The 19371-nt window shown below is 39.1% G+C and overlaps 1 protein-coding gene across 11 annotated transcripts in view; it reads left to right on the top strand.

Moving 5' to 3' along the window:
- Positions 1-19371, top strand: part of DLGAP1 (DLG associated protein 1) — a 403998-nt gene that overhangs the window by 275240 nt on the left and 109387 nt on the right. For all 11 annotated transcript variants that reach the window (XM_031504012.2, XM_021525230.3, XM_021525223.2 and 8 more), the window contains one exon: positions 363-577. In XM_031504012.2, coding sequence (XP_031359872.1) covers positions 363-577 — 215 coding nt within the window. The remainder of the gene's footprint in view (positions 1-362; positions 578-19371) is intronic.

The following is a 19371-nucleotide window of genomic DNA, read 5'->3' as shown; positions in this document are numbered from 1 at the left end:
AAAGGTGTTCAATATGTTAAGCTGAACAGAAAATACTCTGATCTGGTTTATAAAGGTTTTGGACGAAAATTGCTGAAAACACCCAAGATTTTTCCAGTCTGGTATTAAGCCTAACCAAGCCTTCTATGTCAGCATGTTTGCTAGAAGCTTCCCAGATAAGGTATGGAAAATAGCAAAGAACTCCAGAGGTGCTTGTGTCTATGCTGGGTGAGAAGTGGGCATCCATTGCAACAGCAACCCATGGTCAAATGGGATTAAGAAAAGGCCTTTGGCCAGCAGAGTTTTTGTTATGGCTCTGTTGTGGCTTACCAATTACTTCAGGGAGGAGTGTGCTAACAAAAGAATTGTGTTCATCACTTCAGGTTCCTCAAGATGACTGGACTGGCTACACTCCGCGAGGAAAAGATGACGAGATTCCCTGCCGCCGGATGCGCAGTGGCAGTTACATCAAAGCCATGGGGGACGATGACAGCGGAGACTCAGACACAAGTCCAAAGCCATCTCCAAAGGTTGCTGCACGAAGAGAGAGTTATCTCAAGGCCACCCAGCCATCCCTTACTGAGCTCACCACCCTCAAGTAAGTCCAGGTTCTGCTGTGTCACCTACAGCTCTCCATAAAGACATACATTTTCTATGTTTGCTTCTTCTCTTTACATTTTCTATGTTTTCTATGTTTGTTTATTCTCTTACTTCTAGCTACCAGTTCAGGTACTTATTTGAACAAGTGTGTCTCATCATGCTTATTTTTGCATGGCTTTTTTTCTTAACAAGAGTAAATCTGGGAGTGTATTTCAATGTTATTCTGAAAAGGAACCTGCACTATGAATTTGCAAAATATTTTAACCTGTTAGTGTTAAGTGAGCATCCAGGTATGCACAGTAGGTGTGCTCTTTGAATACTTTGCTAAAATTCAGCTTTGGTCTGCAAAAGCTTTGTGTAAATGTATATTTATATAAACTCAACATTTGAAATTCGCCCTAAGATAGTCTTTGCAACTCCAGGAGAGAACCTAACATTCAATTAAAAATAAGAAAGGCCATCTGAAAGTAGACAAACACAGATTTTCCACTCAGAATTGTACTGTAATTTGTGGAGAACCAAAATTGGATTTTTTTCAATTGTTTATAAAAGCTTTAGCCAAAAGGAATCATGAGTTTGTGGTTTTTTAAATGCCACTATTTGTTTTTCCTTTATTTGGGCCTTTTAAAAAAGCCACCCAAATTGTCAGGAAAAAAAGCACAAATGGACAATTTTGTATTAACATATTATTTTAATTGATTCTAAAATTGAAAGGTCCCTTAAAGCAAGAAAATAAATTATATCCATAAAAGAAAATAGTGTGGATTTAAAATCAACAGTTGTTTCTGTCTTTTTTAAAATTCTTAGCTATAATAATGAATCATAGTTCACTGGGCTAAAAATAACCCAATTTTAGTATAACTTGCCTAAGGCTGTAGCTTTAAAATGGGAGGAAAAAATAGAAAGGATCTCTATCTCTTCTAGTATCCATGATCAGTGACAAAAGACTCCTTCTGCATTTCCCTGATTAATTTCTTCTCCTTCCTTGTCCTCCACTACCCCATTTTTTCCAAAGACCTTATCTGAGAAACAGATTTTAGAGAAAACTGTTTGATCCTTGTTAAGAATGTCATGCTCTTGACATGAGTGATGAATAGGCCAGCAGAAAAAAGCAAGCTTACTGCAGCTCCCTGTAGCAGCCTGCCTGAATTTGTCTCAAGGGAAGCCTGGGATTGCTTCTTCTCTGTCTTTCTATTAGTGACCAAAGGAGAAAGCAATCTCATTTTCTGCAGGGATTTTCATAATCTAGCTGGCTTTTTTGCTCAAGGGATCCAGTGATTCCTTTCATCATCCAGAATACTTTACACATCCTTTCCTGAGCCAAAACTCCTCCTCTGAAATCAGTTATTGCAACCTCTGCAAGGTGAACATGAGTGTTATTTACCACCACAAACTCCATCCAGCCATGCTTCATGCATGGACACGCTTTCAGGCACAGAGCTTATTCTTTCTGAGTTTTCAGAAGCATGCTTTCCAGAGTTCCATAGTTTATGTGAAGCACAATGAATCACAATGAGTGTATTTGCTCTTGGTCATTTCTGTTCTCCATAGAGACAAGATTTGCAGAAAAATATATATTTATGAAAAATCAAAAGTCCTGCATGCCACTGTTCACCCATGGAGGATGTCACACCAGGCAGCAGAAGCTTTTAGCTTTCAAGTAATTTTAATTCAGCAAAGTTCTTGTATAAATACTTAATTTCCCATGTTTTTTAATCCCTTCCTATTTGGGAAAGCTTTTAGGAATGTGCCGAATTTTAAGCTGCAGTCTGTAAAATTCAAGTAAGTTTAGGAGGTGTGCAGAAGTAGAATGTAAATCATAGGGTAGAAGAGGGAAGATGGTAAATGGTAGCAAAATGAAAAAGAGGAGAAAGCATGAAATAATTTTTCTTTTTCAATGGCTTTTCAGCATAAACTGGGATGAAAGAGAATTATTTCTGTTAATCTATGCTGATAGTTTAAAGGAATATATCTTCCTAAGAAACCTTTCACTTTCAGAGACAATTTGTATAATGCATAATTATGCAGTGCTTTCATTACTTTCTGCTGAACATGGTAATTTCTGGGGGTTTTAAGAGAAACAGCTGAGTGCTTGTTCTGGGAATTGAAGTCTTCTATTAAGCTAGGTCTTTGTTTGCAGACTTCTTCATACTTTCTTAATAATGTGACTTGACCTTCATAATGACATTCATTTTTCATCCCATGGCTACCCTGATTACTCCAAGAGTTCTGTCAGAGTTTTGCAGGTGTGTTATACAGAGACTAAACTGGAGCCCCTAACTCACTGACTATAGGTCATCAAGCAAATGTGTGATGTCTGATAACAAGTTATTTCCTTGGCTTGCTGTTGACTTGGGTTCAATTTGCACCTGAATAAGAGCTTTGTGGAAATGAACCAAAGCCTGCTCTAGGCAACAGGCAGCCTTTTACTGTCACTAGTGGACCTTCTAGCTGACCTCGAAGGGTATTATTAACACCCTAAAGCTGAGTGGTATTTCACTCCTTTAATTATGGGTTTTTTTCTGTCCATGAAGAACAAAGCCTGCTGTGAAATCAGTATTTCTACAGCAGTAATTGTCAGGGATCTTCCTGATGCATTTCTTTCTGCTACTCCCTTTCTCAATTTGCTGTATACAGTCTCTAGTTGGCTGCACTTTCATCTCTGGCAGAGCAAACAACTTAAAAACATGTTCCCTTTTGCTTTCACTGTTGTTTTTGAAGTGATATTTTCATCTTTTGGGACTTTTCCTCTCTGACTCCTTTAAGTCTAATATTGGTCTCACAACCCACACTGTTCCTCCCACCTACCTACCTACCATTGCTCATGCACCTACTCTTCTAAGAAAGTATTTTCATTATTACCAGTGTTTCTTTTTATATAAGGAATAACCTTTGAACAGCACAACTGTGTCATATCTCCTTTACATAATACAAATTTATTTTCCTGGCTTTGCTGAGGATTTTTCCCTGCCATACTGTACAATCTCCCTCCTACTATTTTCCTCCATTGCCATGGTTTCCATGTGGTTACAGCACATGTGTCAAATGGTGTGGTACCATTCTGGATAAAGCACAGCTTGCTGTGATTTTGAAATACACACCTCCGCTGCTGCATTCTCATTATCCTATCAGGAAATAAGCAGGGTTTTTTTTCTCTGTCTTTGCTGGCAGTATGATCTTGGTGTTTAAGCTTTCACAGTCTAGATGAACCGATTCAGCTGGAAAAAAAAGTGGCATTTTCTTGCCATTCCTAATAAGTGGCAAAAGTTTATCTTTCACTTGTAGGCAGATTGAAAATGGACTGGTTAGCAAACTTCCAAAGAAGGTGCAAGTAGCAGATAACTGACAATTCTGTTACAGCTGAACTCGATTCAGGATATAATCCCTCACTATTTATATCTACCTTGATTATGTTTTGCATGGTTTTTACTGAGATAAAAAGTATGCAATTACATTGCTGTCCACATGCCAACCTGTCACCTCCAGCTGCGAGTAACTCTTAAATCAATGGCCAAATATAACCAAGTTTGCTAGAGAGACTGAAATCTGAAAGATATGAAGTTCCAGAAAGCTTTATCCAGATCTGTAGCTGGATAAGGCAAAGAAGGATCTGCAGCCATCCCTTTTGTTCTTCTGAAGGACTATGGGCAAAGTAGCTGGTGGGTCAGCACAAGGAATAACATGGCAGCATTTCCCAAACTAAAAAGATAAGGAATATGGAAGGGACTGGAACACTCTGTTAAGGACAAGAGGGCTGAGAAATGGATCCTGTCACCACAGGTTTTCTACTTAATTTTCCCCCTTTCCTCTTCTCCACTGAAGCTATACTCACTGCTTAAAACACAGATTTCAAATTATGCTTAACTCATTATTGCTGCTATTGTGGGGACTTCATCCATTTGAATCTTTTCTTTGAGGGTTTTGTTTATTTGTTTGTTTGGAGGGAGTTTTTGTAACCTATTACAAAACTTAATGGTAATTTATTTGTAGACGTGGATTTTGGGTTAAATACAGTTGCAGGATTTCTCTTTTGAACTCATATTTGATCACATAAATTTTTTTCTGAGACAAGTTGTACTCTGTGATCTCTACTGAATTGAAAATTTTAATGATCTTGATAATTTGTAGATGCATTTGTAGAACTTACATAAAAAGGATAGAAGGAAGAACAGAAATAAGGGATTTTTCTTAGCAAATCTTTATTTTCAAGGTATTTTACTAGGCCTATGATGTTTTTCAAGTCAGCTGTGATTAAGAGAAACTTATAAACACCAAAAACCCTTTATAATGCACACCAAGTTTTACCACTGATGATGAAGAGAGTATGTGAGCATATAGTCATTAGACTTTTCTCCTTTTCATCCCATGGTAAAGAATTTTTCTATATAAATTCCATCACACTTGCATCTGTTCCTATAATTTACTGCATAGATGACTTAAAATAAACCAAACAATTCTTATCTTTAAAGTTTATCAGAGACGTTAAAAAAAATCTCAAAATAGTGTCATGCTATTTGTTTACACCCACATTTATATTTTTATGTGTTAATACAAATAGTGCAAGTACTTTCTACTTGTATGTTTACGGGAATCTGGAAACAAAATTATTTTGAAAACCCAATCACAATAAATTATCAAGCTCAATTAAGTGGTATAATCTGTTGACAAGCTTAGTAGCAGTGACAAGAGCAAGGAGAAAGAGATAGATCTGATTTATACATCCTGAACTCAGACTTTCACATCACCTCCCTGAGAATTGATCAAGTCAGTTCCTGGAGGACAAACCCCCAAGCTGGAGTCAGCCTGTATTACAAACCAAATCTTGACAGAGTTGCAGCACCAACTCTGCTAGGATAACTTGGAAGGAAAATCAAACCACTCCACTGTTACTTAGTATAAGACATATTTCAAGATAGGAAATCTCCTGGTCTTCCTAGAAGTGATCCTTGGGAAGTGTCTGCACTGAGAGAAATTACAATGTTTGTATGGATAATTTTAGCCTGAAACAGTGCCCAGGCTGTTCTGTCATTTGAGCTGATGTCCTTACACTACGCCACATGGCACATCATAAATCCCTAGGTATGAAAACCATCCCATCTTGGGAATGAGAGCCTACTTACTTTGAGGTGTTTCTATATTACTATAATATATGCCAAAATATCCAGAAAAAAAAAAAAAGGCCGGGGGGGGCATATAAAGAAAAGCTTATTTCTTAATTTTCTTTTCTTTTTTCTTTTCTTTTTTTTTATTTAATGAGGTGGTGTCCTCATTCTGTTAAAGTGATCTGATCCATATCACAGGCAGGGGGAAGGGAGAGGTGGTGCAATACCTCATTTTCATTATGGTGAATATTTTTAGACACATGGAGGGAAGCTCATTAATTTTCTTTCTTGCTGAGTGACTCCCAATTAGGGAACAATGACTTTGCTAATTAGTACAAAAGGAATAAGCCTGATTAATCTTTTACTAGTGTTTTACAGTATGTTTTCAGTACAGTTGGTGTAATTTGTTTCATGCTGCAGTCTCTTTCGTTTTTATCAAAATTGTAGATAGGAATTGTTTCCATGTTCCTTGAAGTGTGCTTGTTTCTTTTTCTTGAACAAAGAGTTTATTTTAATTTTGCTTTAAAGAGACAGAAGCATCTCCATGTGCTTTGAACATACAAACTAAGGAACATATGTATTCTGGAACTATTACTGGCCTAGGTAGTAACTTTCCCAGCTCACATTCACTGATGCATGATATATTAACGTTTTATTCATACAATTACAATCCCTCCTCTCTGAAACTATGCAGAAGCTGTTGGACATATTTCTCACTTTTAAGGTTTGTGTGTCAAGTGTGATTAAGTTCAGTGAATAATTTATAAGTCAGAAAAAAATTTAAAGGCAAGACAATTAAAAATATATTTATTTTGATGTAGTAGGTGGGCACACACTTCAGAAGCCAATGGTTTCCTTATGGAAGCTGACATCTGTTTCATGTATATTATATTTAAGGAGGAGAGGATATTGATTTACTGGAGGAACTTAGAGCTTGGAGCTTTTAATGAATAGTTGTTAGTGATGGATTTATAAAGCACATTCAGTCAGTTAAGGCTTAGTATCGCTGATTGGCATGGGAGAAATCCTGTCCCCCACAGCAGCTTCCCTTCAGGGTTTTGTGCCCTCATACACAGAAGTATGGATGCCTTTACAGCACAGAAGTGACATTCCTACATTTCACTACCCAGGACATGGATAGGATGAACACTCCTCCTCTCTACTTCTGTGATGATCCCTACCAGTTTATCTCAGAAACTGATTCCCCAGATATTACAGTCTCACTGGTAGCAGTCATTGCTTATCACATTGTAAAACCAAACTTCCTATTAGTCCACACCTAGCTACATATGATTTGTTATGTCAGTATCACCATATTTGTATAAATATTATTTCTTGTTTCTCTGACAGGAGAAGTGAATATTTTGTTGTAATCTGTGATGTATTCTATTGTTATTGTTCCACTTGTACTTTTACCTTTACTTGCTAACATTTCAGGCAATCATGCTGTTACAATAAATTTGCATAAGACTATCCATAGAATTATAGAATGTTTTGGGTTAGGTGGGACTTTAAAGATCATCTAGTTCCAACCCCTCCACACCATGCACAGGGACACCTTTCACTAGGCCAGGCTGTTCAAAGCCCTATTCAACCAGGCCTTAAACACTTCCAGGAATGGGGCATCCACAACTTCTTCTCAAGTCTCACCACAGGCATAGTTAAGAATTTCTTCCTAATATCCAATCTAATCTCCAAACTTGCTTTTTTTTTTCCAGTTTGAAGCCAGTCCCTCTTGTCCTATCACTTCTTCTCCAGCTCTCTTGTAGGTCTCCTTTAGGTACTGAAAGGCTGCAATACAGTCACCTCAGAGCATTCTCTTCTCCAGGCATAAACATTGACAAAAAAAAGGCAAGGCCTATCATTTTCTAGCCAAAATGTGACTTTTTGACAATATTACAAAAAAAAAAAAAAAAATAAAAATTGGAAGACAGTAATCTGTAAAAGCAAAGCAACATCATTTAGATGATTGTCTTATTTACAGACATGAAAATCCTTGTCCTGTGTCTAGTCATCTGCTCAGTTTTACACAAGATTTAGCTTTATATGTAAAATAGCTACAGATTAAAGTTAGGACTTCCAACATCCTAGCTTCTCTCAATTAAATCCTAGAAACAGTTATGCATTTTATAGCAAATGATGTTGATGAATGCAAGGTTATCTTAAGAAGCAAATTAAGTTGCTCTTAAGAAGCAAAGCCTATCATTGCACTTTATGTATCAAATGGGCACTTCTAGGGCTTGTGTTAAGAAAAACAATTATAATTACTGAACCAAAAAGTGATTTTCAGCCATATTTCAGTGTATAGTGTATACAGAGCCAACATGTACATTTGTGTGCAAACATGTTTGGTTTTCTTTATTTTTAGACCTACTTCTTCCCACATACTTAAAATGCTGCCTCAGAAAGGGAGTTAATAATGTCCAGTGGAGGCAGAAAAAAAAAGACTGCCAAGGCATACACAGGCTATATGCTATGAAAATTTTCCTTGCAGTAATGATAGTTAAGCGTGGGAGTTGATTGCCAAAAGAAATCACTTCACTGGACGTTTTCAAGAAAAGGGTAAAAAATGCCTGTCAGAACAAATTTAGGTATTGCTGATCCTGCTTTAGGGTGGAAGGAGGGACCAAATGACCTCTTGAAGACCCCTCCAGACCTATCTTTTTTTATTCTCTGTCTGTCTTTCTCAGGCTGTTGAATACCCACTGTCACTGTTCTTACTTATTTTCCTTAACTTATTTTTTAAATGTAAAAATAAAACTCTCATCAGGACCAAATTATTCCTGAAGGCCTGTTGCTGAACAGTAAATATAGATATCCCACCCACAGCAGTGCTGTGCAATTCTTTCATGTTCTTTAAATGTTATTTCATTGCTCGCATTTTGAAATCGTGTTCCCACCACTGCCAGCCATACCATGCTTGACCCTTGGTATGTGATCTCGTACTATCTGCTTTAATTTGCTGAGGGGAGCTCAGCTGATGTATAGAACCTGCCACGCAGAAAATGCACAAGCATAAAAAGAGATATGCGTTTGCAAAAAAAATCAGTCTGGAGTCCTTAATGTTCTACATAGCAAGACAAGCAAACAGGCAACAATAATTAAGTTAATTATTCATAATAATTTTCTATTCTGATCAGCTAGAAGTGCAACCATTTTTCACTGTGAAATGGTGGAGCTCTTTCAGATTAAAAATGGAAGAAGTTAAAATAGTGTTGCTTTAGTTTTAATGTGAAAGTACAAGACAGTGTTTCTGCTGACATGCTTTGGGTTCTTCTGTAAATGTGCATCGTATTAGGGTAAGAGAAAGAGAGATTAAGGTGAAAACTTGTTCTGCCCTTACAAATAAAAGATACTATTACTATCTAAGTCATGTTGATACCCAGTTATTTGTTTCTTCAATTTTCTTGTTCTTGTATTACTATTAAGATAGAGCAACTTCATAATTCTCTCTTGGCTTGGATGCAGGATTAAGAGTGGGAGCATGGGGCAGCAAAGAAAGTGTATGGCTCCTGTAATAGGTGCAGCATCAAATACCACTCCTCTCCTTGTGACACATGTGAATGAAAGTTCAGCTGAAGAGACCTGACTTTTTGAAATCTCCTCCCCTCCTAAAGAAGGTATAAATCTTTTTAGAAGTGTGGAAAGGAAGGAAAATCCTTAAAGGCTTTTTTACATTGTGCTGGCTTTGTTACTTGTTGTACCCCACAAGGGCAGAGAACCACCATACAATCACTGTTTCATTTGCTGGTGTGGGAAAAAGAATTGTTGAAAGCACCTTTGAAGCAGCTACTAAGTTCTTGTGAGAGATTTCTGTGGTTCCTTCTGCAGCTGAGCTACATAGCAATTTCCCATTCCCCTCCAGAAGGGCTGTGCTACCAACCAGCCTGCACCCCAGCTGCCCAGCAGCTTTGCCTCCAGCCAGCCCAGCGCCTGCAGAAAGCACTAACTGGTTTTGTCAACCCCAAACGCCAGCAGCCACATCCACAGCACCCAAATCCTTCCCTTTCTTGAAGTAATTTTGGGCTGGCAGACATATTTGAGCTGTGTCTGTGCAGCTCTGCACTATGACAGTGATGTATCATGCTGAAGGCAATCTCAGGAGATTTCAGGACTAGTATATAAATCTCTCTTGTTTTATATATGACAATTGTTACAGCAAATCTGTGCTAAGCCTTCATTACTCCATACTTGAAAGGAAACCTTGAGAAGCTACTTTTGAGAGGTAGTCCTCCTTATGTTAGTCCTAAAAATGTTCACTGTTATTTATTACTTTAAAAGAAATAATTTGGTTCTGAACTTTGCATAAATCTTAAAAATAAGGGTAAGTACATAATGCAGAAAATTTAGGAACACTCCAGGTGAAATGCTGTCTGTGTCATCGACTGAGTTGTAGCTTCATCACATAATAGTTATGTTTGTAGAAGTGATAAATTTATATTTATAAAAGATGAAATTTTAAGGGATGACAATTTCTATTTTGAATAGATCTTTTCTTCTCTATTCTAGTGGGGTGTAACCAACATGTCATTAAACCATCCTTATGAAGTTGAAATGAAAAAATGTGAGAAATCTCAGAAATGCTGGCAATGCCTTGTCAATAAGGTCCAATCTAAATCTCTAGCCAAGGATTCCAGCCATGCACATGTTGGACTCGTGTCAGCCATGTGGTTGCAAGAGCTGTGAGACAACAGGGCTTTGGCAGAGATGTGTTGCTCAGACTTGTTTGAAATTCTGGTGAGTCAGGCTGTTCCACTGCAGTTGTTCAGTCATTTGCTGTTGGGGTAAGATGTCATTTCTGGCAGAGGTAACTCTCTGTCTATTACTTCCTGTCCTCCACCACTTCCCTGCCCCCTACAAAAAGATCATTTGACTTAGGGCACGAATTAATTGTTTACCTGTGATGAACAAGTTTGATTTGAGCAGGAGTGGATGATGCCTTATTCATAAATAAGATGTTAGACTAACAGTGGCTGGAATGAATGTCAGCACTACATTACTATTATATTGTCCCTTTTCTCTCTTTTTTTTTTTAATAAGTGATTCCTTAATACACTTAGCTAAGTGTCCTTTCTTCATTAAAAGAGACAAGATTTACATGAAGAATATCACAATTACAGTCACTGTCCCTTCACTCAGTGAACGAATGTCCTATCAACTATTTCTATATTTCCACCTCCTCACTGCTTATTTCCTTTTATTATGAGTTTAATACTTTGAAAATAATCAGTACATAGCAGCTTCTTCTGCTTTCATTTATTATAACCCTGATCCTTACACATCTTCATGCTAGAATTTCATCAGTGGTCATTTAATTATTTTAATTAGTGCAGTTACTAATATCATTCTTATCAATCTTTCACAGTTTTTTTCATCCCACAGTTTCTTGTCCTGTCCTTTCTTGTCCTGACTAGAGCCATCCTGTTGTTAGCACTCCTGGATCCCTCTCTTTGCATTTTTCTCACTGGGGTGGTGTGCAGCTCGTGTTGAAAACAGCTCTGTCTTCCTTTGGTTTTGGTGCTCCGTTGCTGCCACCATACATGTGGTGGGTAGATGCATTCAGTCATGCTTCAAGCTATCTTTGGAGTGATTTCCTCAGCAACTGGGTTTGCTCCCTGCTCCATTTCTCCAGACAGAAGTTGCTGCAGTGGCTCAGGACCACAGCCCAGCAGCTGAGGTGCCCTTGTCCCTGGCCAGCGGTCAGCTGGTCTTTGCACACTGATCCCTGTGCAAACACACGTGAGCGCCAAGGAGGCTTTATCCTATCAGCTCTAATTGTTCCTTCTCCAGAGAAGCTAATCAGATTCCTTATATCTCTGTGATGACTGTGGTATCCATCTGAGTGCTTTGCCTTTGGCAGAATATAGACAAGCCTGCATTTTCTACTGAAATTGCTTGTTATGACTATATTTCTTCCCCTGTTCTCGGAATCAGTATGTCCATATAATGGTAGTTTGTTATTTAATGTAACTAGTTTCCCTAAGGGCAAGAGCCCAAAGAATAATAAAATAATCCATTTGAAGTTCATACAAACAATGACTCACCTGAACAGCTGTCTCTTTAAAAACAGGGCTGTAACTTGATGCTGATGTTGTAGAGATTCTTCTTCTTTTGAGTATGTTCCCAGATTATCTATTTTATTTTATGTAAGTCCTTTAAACCATGTACAAAATAGAGAATAGTAAATAATACACAGAGGAAGGTTCTTTCTTTTTAAGGAGTATGTTTAAAGAAGAGGATGAAGTAAAATTGACATGTAAAGTACAACTCAGAACTCTGAATTAAAATGTTTTGAGATTTATTTTCAAGCCTCTTTTACAACATTTTCAACTATTATTTTTTTTTTTTTTAAATCTAAACTCTTGTCATAATATTTATATTTCCGGAGATGAAAAGTAAAATTAATCTTGTTTAGTAGCCAGACCAAGGTAAAAGTTTACTTCTGGGTTGAATCCTGCAGTTTCTATTGTGCTATCCTATATTTCACAGTTACTCCCTCAATGCCTGTATGATGGGCAGCACTGCAGCCAGACAGTATGGGAAGGTTAGACGTGATCCAGGTTAGATCTGAGATGAATGTAAACCTCTTGCCCTTCTCCTGGGGCTACCCACTCCCCCAGTAAAGGCCTGAGATATCCCCTGGGATTGCTTTGTGCTCCATGGGGAGGTATTAATGAAATAAACATTAGTTTTTCTCCCCAGGGCATGATACTTAATAGGAATAAGACACATAAAAATGGTTGTTGACTGTTTCTCTGTTTCTCTGATGGCCCATAGGAATACTACTCAATTGGGATCTGGGTCCTCAGTGCTGGATTCTGCAGTGGGTTGTTTACAAGTCTCAAGTGTAGCATTTAAAATCTGATCTGTGGAGGTTTTTTTCTCCCCTGGACAAAGTTGATAAGCAGCTTTAAATGTCTGCCACCTACCCAACACAATGGGATGATAACTTCTGCCATGAATTAATCAAGCTGCTTGTTAAAAAAACATTATCTTGCCACTCTTCTTCCAAGTCCTTTTGAATTCAGACAAATTTAACTGCTTTCTCTTCCATAAAAATGATACACTAAGGTTAATAACAGTTCAGGAGCACTCTAAGGTATGATTTTGCTGTGCGGTGTTTCTCAGGTTAAAAAAGAGCCTGATGGGTGCACCTGGAATGAGAGCCTGGCTTGCATTGTTCCTCAAGGGAAGGGGTGGATCACTTGAGCAATTAAAATGAAGGACTGAAATTGCAAGGCTCTCAGGTGCTGTGCCCTTTCTCTGCCAGAGGAGAGCAGAGAGGTGGGAGAGTGTGGTCCCCACACCAGCGTGCTGGGCCTCCATGGCAGGATGCTGTGCCTGTGGAAACAGGGGCAAGGACATCCCACTGCTGCTGTTCCCTGCCTAGCCACCTTCCAGGCACGGCTGTCCGGCTGTCCGTGTGCCTCCAGCTCTGGGCACAAAGGGGTGATGGCACTCACCTCCTGTGTCAGGTTGTCACGAGGATTAATTTATTACAGTGAGTGCAACAATTACAGAACCTTCTAAAGAGGCTGTAGAGATGGTATACAGTCAGTGTTAGTTGTCCCCTTGTTCTTGTCTCCTGTTTTGTGCTCCTGTAGAAAGGCTTGCAGCAGCATTTCCTCGTGCTCACTGAGATGTCTGGGAAGAGCCCCACCATACTGCGTGGGCAGTGAGGCACAGCATGGGGAGAAGAAGTTAAATCATCCTCATGCTTCCCTGCCAGAGGAAGAGCTGCAGAGGCTGGCAAAACCCCACCAAGGAGTAAAAGGGTCAGTTCTTGTAGTTCCTCCTCAGCTGTGCTTCCCTTCTATCCTTCCACCTGTTGTATATCTTGAGGAATTATTCCCTTAGTTTAGCTACTGTGAACTTATTTTTTCAGGCGAGCATCCTCCAGCTCCCTGCCTGCTGGGTACACGTGGTGCCTCTGTGTACTCACCTGTAAGTGCATGCTGGTCCCAGGGAAGATGTTCCCCAGCCAGCTCACTCCTGAGAGCGGTGTGCAGTCATGAGAGGGGCTGCCCCCCATCTCTGCTGAGTCCCGCCGTGACGTTTCCCCCTCTCTCAGCCCCTAAATTATCAAGCTAGCCCAGAGATCCGAGGCCTTGAGAGGAGGAATATCAGGAGATGGGCAAAGATTTCCAAAAGAGGCTCTTGCCCCGATGTGGTTTTCCAGCTCTTTATTCTATCATGTCCAGGGGAAGAGCGGGGCAAAAAGAGAACGAACAGGAAGGGTCAGGGGTTTATCTAGGCTCTGGACTGAGAGGGCTTCTCTGGCTCTCCGCCAATCCCATCGGGGCAGGAAGGAGGGGTCCAGGTTTATCTGATCAGAGTCACAGGGGTCCAGGGAATGGGGAAACATGGCTTGAGCGCAGTGTAACACCCCCGGGTGTCGGGGCGTGCAGGGGCTCACAGCTCCCTGCAGCAGATGGATGTGGTGTGGGGAACACAGCAGCAGCACAGAAACCAGGCAAAGGAATATAGCGGGATCACTTGTTTGAGTTCCAAGGAAGTTCTATTCCCCAGAGGATTCAGGGACAAGCTGAATAACTGAGGGCAAAAAGGAGAGGCCTTGAAGGAGAGGTGGGAATAAGGGGTGGACACAGCCTTTTACCAATAGGAAGGCATTAGGGGAGGGGCGCAGGGTAAGGGCTATCCAATAAAAGCCACTGAGGGGAAGGAGACAACCTTGCTCCCCATTCTTGCTTTGAGGAGGAGGATGAAGGACAGGGAACATTCCAGAGGGAACAAGGAGACTGGCAGGTGTATTGACATACACTTGGCAGGAAAAATTTGGGGTAAACAACTCAGGACTGAACCATTAGGGAAGCCAAATGGGGTACATGGAATGAACCATTACAAACTTACAATAAGAAATATTTAAAACCTACTACAGAAAGGGAGCAAGCTACTCCCAAGCAGTAGCACTAAGCAATGTTGCATTTTGCTGTGTCTCTTGAAATTCATAGATCTGATCTTTTCCTGACCTGACAGACCTCCTGTCTCTTACCACCATGCAGCCCACGGCCACTGCTAACATATGTCCTAGAGGTGGCTCAGATACTCTCACAAGGGGCACGCTGCCCTTCAGCTGCCTCTTCCCTCCATGACCTGCCCATGTACACTAACACACAGCTTCCCACTCCTCTATAAAGTTTCTTTGTTTTTGCTACTCTTCACACTATAGCAGGAGGGACTCTTAAAATGCCTTTTTTCTTTTCTAATTTTAAGGCCTTTCGAGCTAGGAGAAGGTATTTTAGTACTTTTCAGAGCCTGAGCTGCCATGGTGTGTGCTGCAAGAGAAGCAAGAACACCACACACTGAAAATCACAGTCTGGTTGAGTGGAGAGGGTTCCCACTGTATGCTCTGTGTGTGACTATTCCTGGAAAACCTGTGAATTTTCTGAGTGGAAGGCTGTGGGAAAGATTTATCTCTGACATATTGTCTCCTTATTTCTCTTCTTTGAAGAGGGTAGACAGCAGCACCAATGGTTTTACACTGATGACAGCCTAATTATCTAACAAGAGCCAGGCACAGTAAAACCCACAAGGGCTAGGGGAGGAGCAGTTTTCTACTTACATCCCAAACTCTTACTGCACTCAAAACTAGATTATCCATGAGCTTTCCACAGTCTTTTTATGAAAAAGTTCTTTTCTGCTTAGTTTAAGTTTGGCTTTTTCCTGTTTGGAAAGATAGAACTGGGCCTGCTAACTTAGAATTTAGAATTTGTCTAAGTTGAGGAAGAAAACGTGACTCAAGAATTTTCCATTGACAGACCTCTAGCAAAACTCTAAGATTTGACCTGCTAAACATCTAGCAATTACCTATCTCATTAACTACTTTTTTTTCTTCAGATAAAAGCAACTTTTTAATTTTACTTAGCATTTTCCTGTTACTGAATATCTTCTTATCAGTGAATAGTGAATAGTTCTACACACAAAAAACCCTGCTTCACATATCCAAATTGCTTCCTTCCTGCTATAAATGGATGTTTAGCATAGTAATCTGGAGTGAAAGGCACAAGATTAGCAATGCAGCCACTGAGAGTGTGTTATTGTGTTGGGCTTTTCTTTGGTTTCTACTTTCAAATAGCTTTATTCCTAAAGAACGTGGAAGTTACATTTTTAGCAAGTTGCTGGTTTCTGTACAGAAGGAAAATACCTTTTTCAACCCCAGTACTGACCTGCCCTTTCTAGTCACCAAGGAAAATACTTTGAATCACAAAAGGCACATAAAAAAGCTTTTAATCCTACAATTTTTGTTAATGATATGCTGAATGCTATGGAATTAAATTGCCCTGAGAATCCTAATTAATTGAAAATCAGGTCCCCAATTCATCTTGTTAAAAACAGGACCTATTTTTAACAATCTGAGCTATTAAAATCAGGATATATTCCTAAGGAGACATGCAGATTTTTTTTTTTTTTGTATGTTTTCTGTTTCTTGAGCCCTTGAACTTGGTGTTTGTGTGCTTTTATCACCAACTGTCAAAGCTCTATATTTTTTTCCTTTAACTGGAAAGGTTCCTGTAAGCCTCATGAGATGAGCTTTAAGAAGAACATAACGAATTGCAGAAGCATAATAAATAGCAGTCATTGGCAGCACTAGATCATTCCTCCCTCTAGTGGCTGGCTCGCTCCAGTGACAGCAAGTGGAGCTCTTTATTAACATCTCGAGGAATTATTCCCTTAGTTTAGCTATTGTGACTTATTTTTTCAGGTTAGCATCCTGAGGTAATGTGATGAATCCTGAGGGACCTCCAGTTCCCTTCCTGCTGGGTAATCCATGATTCCTCTGTGTACACATCCGTGACTGTGTTATTTGACCAGACTTTCAGTTTTTCAAGGTCACCTCTACAGTGTTCTCAAGCTTTTCCAATCCCTTCTGTACATTTTATTATATGATTCCTAGTAGCAGTCAGGTAAAGTATGTTGACCTAGTTCTATTGCATTTCTGTAGTCCAGCAGGGTGATTTATCACAGCTGATCTCTGATGTATATTAAATTGCAAAAGTGATGAATTTGAAGCAGCTTAGTTTGTCTAGTCATGGTGCAACACCTTGTTTAGGTGAGCAGGAGACCAGCGCTTCTTCCATCTCCTTGGATGTGTCAGTGCATGCCCATACAACAGCAAGCATCTCAGGTGTGTTCTTGTCATTAACAACTGACCCATCCCTCCTGGATAATTCCAGGAAATGTAAATCTGCTGCAGAGTTGAAATGCTCAAACTAATTTTGCTTAGTTTGAACCCCCATATATATTTAGTTGGAGGGACCGAATTCAATGCATTGACAAATTGGCCCTTACCTAACACATCACAAGAGAAACCAGAGTCCCAGGACACTGAGCAGCACTTTGAAGGTGGCATCCCACCTGTACATGGCATACTGATGTTCAAACATCATCACACAGGTCTCTGCCCTGGTGATCCTGACAATAACAAATGCATTAATGTTATCATAATGTTGTTGTTTTCCTAATCAAGGTGAAAGAGCAGTCAAAATACCTGCTGTATGTAAAACAGCCATTGAAGGAAGAGGTCATTTGAGGAAGAGGGTACTTACCCATCTAACAAAATTAAATTATGTAAGTTCAGGGCAAAATTCTGTCTCTCCTCATTAGAGTTGTGAGGCTTTAAGAAGGAATACAAGTTTCATTACAATTTACTTAAAATTGACGTTTTAGGCATTAAATAGGTTACTGAAGTTTTACTACCCTTTTCAACAGGTTACTGAAGTTTCATTAGGCTAGAGAGCTTTTCAAGCAGTTTTGTCATACCTCAGCAAAACCATTGACTTGAGATAATATTATATCCACACCAATCACCATCCATAGTCAATAATGGTTTTAATCAGAAAATATACTTATTCTCAAGTATCTTTTGACCATCACTCCAAACATTCTTTAGTCTTGATTAACCAGGTATTCTGCTTTATATACAATATCAGTCTCTGGGGCTGAAGATTACTATTGCAATTGTTCTGAGACCTTCGCTTCCAGTAATACAATAAAAATTTGGTGCTGCTATTCATTTTCATCAAAGAAGCTCAGTTATGTTTGCTGACTTTAGTTTAGCATTACAAAGCCACCTACAGCCACAGAGGTGCTGTAGGGATGTATTAACACATGTGGAATGTTTTCTGAGGCTGAGGGTTTATATTACTTCTCCTCCAGGTCACACAGCAAATTTCAGTCCACATTGGAATCTGAACCCATGAACAACCATCAATTGTTTGTAGTTTTAAATGTCAGCAGATGATATTTATCCAGAAAAATTCAGAGGGGTTTTTGGGGGCTGTTTTTTTGTTGTGTTGGGGTTTTTTTTTCTGTTATGGTGTTTTAATCAAAAGCATAGATATCCAAGTATTTTCATATCCTGAGCAGGACCAAAGGCCATCTTCAGCTTCACCATGTATCCTTCAACATAATGTACCATATATATTTTGTCCTGAAGAGGGGTTGTTCTCTTAACTCGTTCACCAAGTGTTTGTTTTGTGGTTTAGATGGGATAGAGAGCGCTCTAGAAATCAGTATTGAACTAGCTTTAGCCCCTTCAACAAACACAGATTTGTGCTTATTTTTTTTTCCTTTATTTTTTCATTGGAAAAGAGTAGTGTACCAATTCCGTAAACCATATATTTTAATTCCAAGTATAGAAATTAAATTCAAAAAAATATTTGGAAATATTTAAGAATGCCTGCTGTTACAGGTCAAGAAGCTACCTGACTTCCTCAGGGTTAAGGCTTTCTTCCTTTAAAATGAGCTGCACAAGCCTTCTAGAGTTCCACAACCCTGAAGGGCATCCACTCTTTGGAAGTACTTTTTACATTCTCATTGCCTCCATCTGAGTCATTGTACTTGACATGATGGTGTGATGAATGACATGACAACTGGTTGTCTGTTCCTTTACTAACAGAGCCAAATAAAGGTTTCAGGGTATTTCTGGTTCAGGGGATTAAAAAAATACCTATTTCAAAGAATTACAAAAAAAATTCCTTTTCAGTCCCATGCAGGATTTTGCATTATTATGAAGATTTCTTAAGACATTTATTTATTTGGTTCTCTCATGCTCAAAAATAAAATTGGTTCTACTTTATCAGGGTTTATTCTATACAATTTTGGCCCAACAACATCCTATAACACAAAGTATATGTTCAGGTTAGGGGTTTTTTAGAAGGAGGCAAAAAAGCCTAAAAATGTGTGTTAAGCATTATTTCACATTTTTTCAACAAACTTCCTATTGATCAGAAGATTTGGATATCGACTTCAGACTTCAACCTTCAGATATTTAGTGCTTTGGCCCTGTTTATTGGAGCATTGGCAACACAACTTGCCCAAACCACTACATAACCACTGAAATAACAGGTTATCACCTCATGTTGTATCTCAGAACAGCAAACAGGTCCTTTTGTAATTACTACAGAACAAAACTGGAAAGACGTTGGAATGGAAAGAGATAATATTAAAATATATGTGGATAACTGGGGGTTTGGAATTAGTTTGGCTTGTTTTGAGGAATTTCTTTTGATGTAAAAGCATTTGAAGGGAAAGTGATAGCTTCTTCTTTTCCTCTGAGGAATAGCTGTGGTAAAGTTATATGGAGAGAAATTCTCCCTGCTCCTGGGGTATTGCTTTTGCTTTATAAGATCAGTGAGAAAAGATAAAATCCCCCAGAGCAGCAGACTGC

This window comes from Lonchura striata, chromosome 1 (genome assembly GCF_046129695.1).
Source record: "Lonchura striata isolate bLonStr1 chromosome 1, bLonStr1.mat, whole genome shotgun sequence".
NCBI classification, from domain to species: domain Eukaryota; kingdom Metazoa; phylum Chordata; class Aves; order Passeriformes; family Estrildidae; genus Lonchura; species Lonchura striata.
This window is presented reverse-complemented; position numbering and strand designations above follow the sequence as displayed.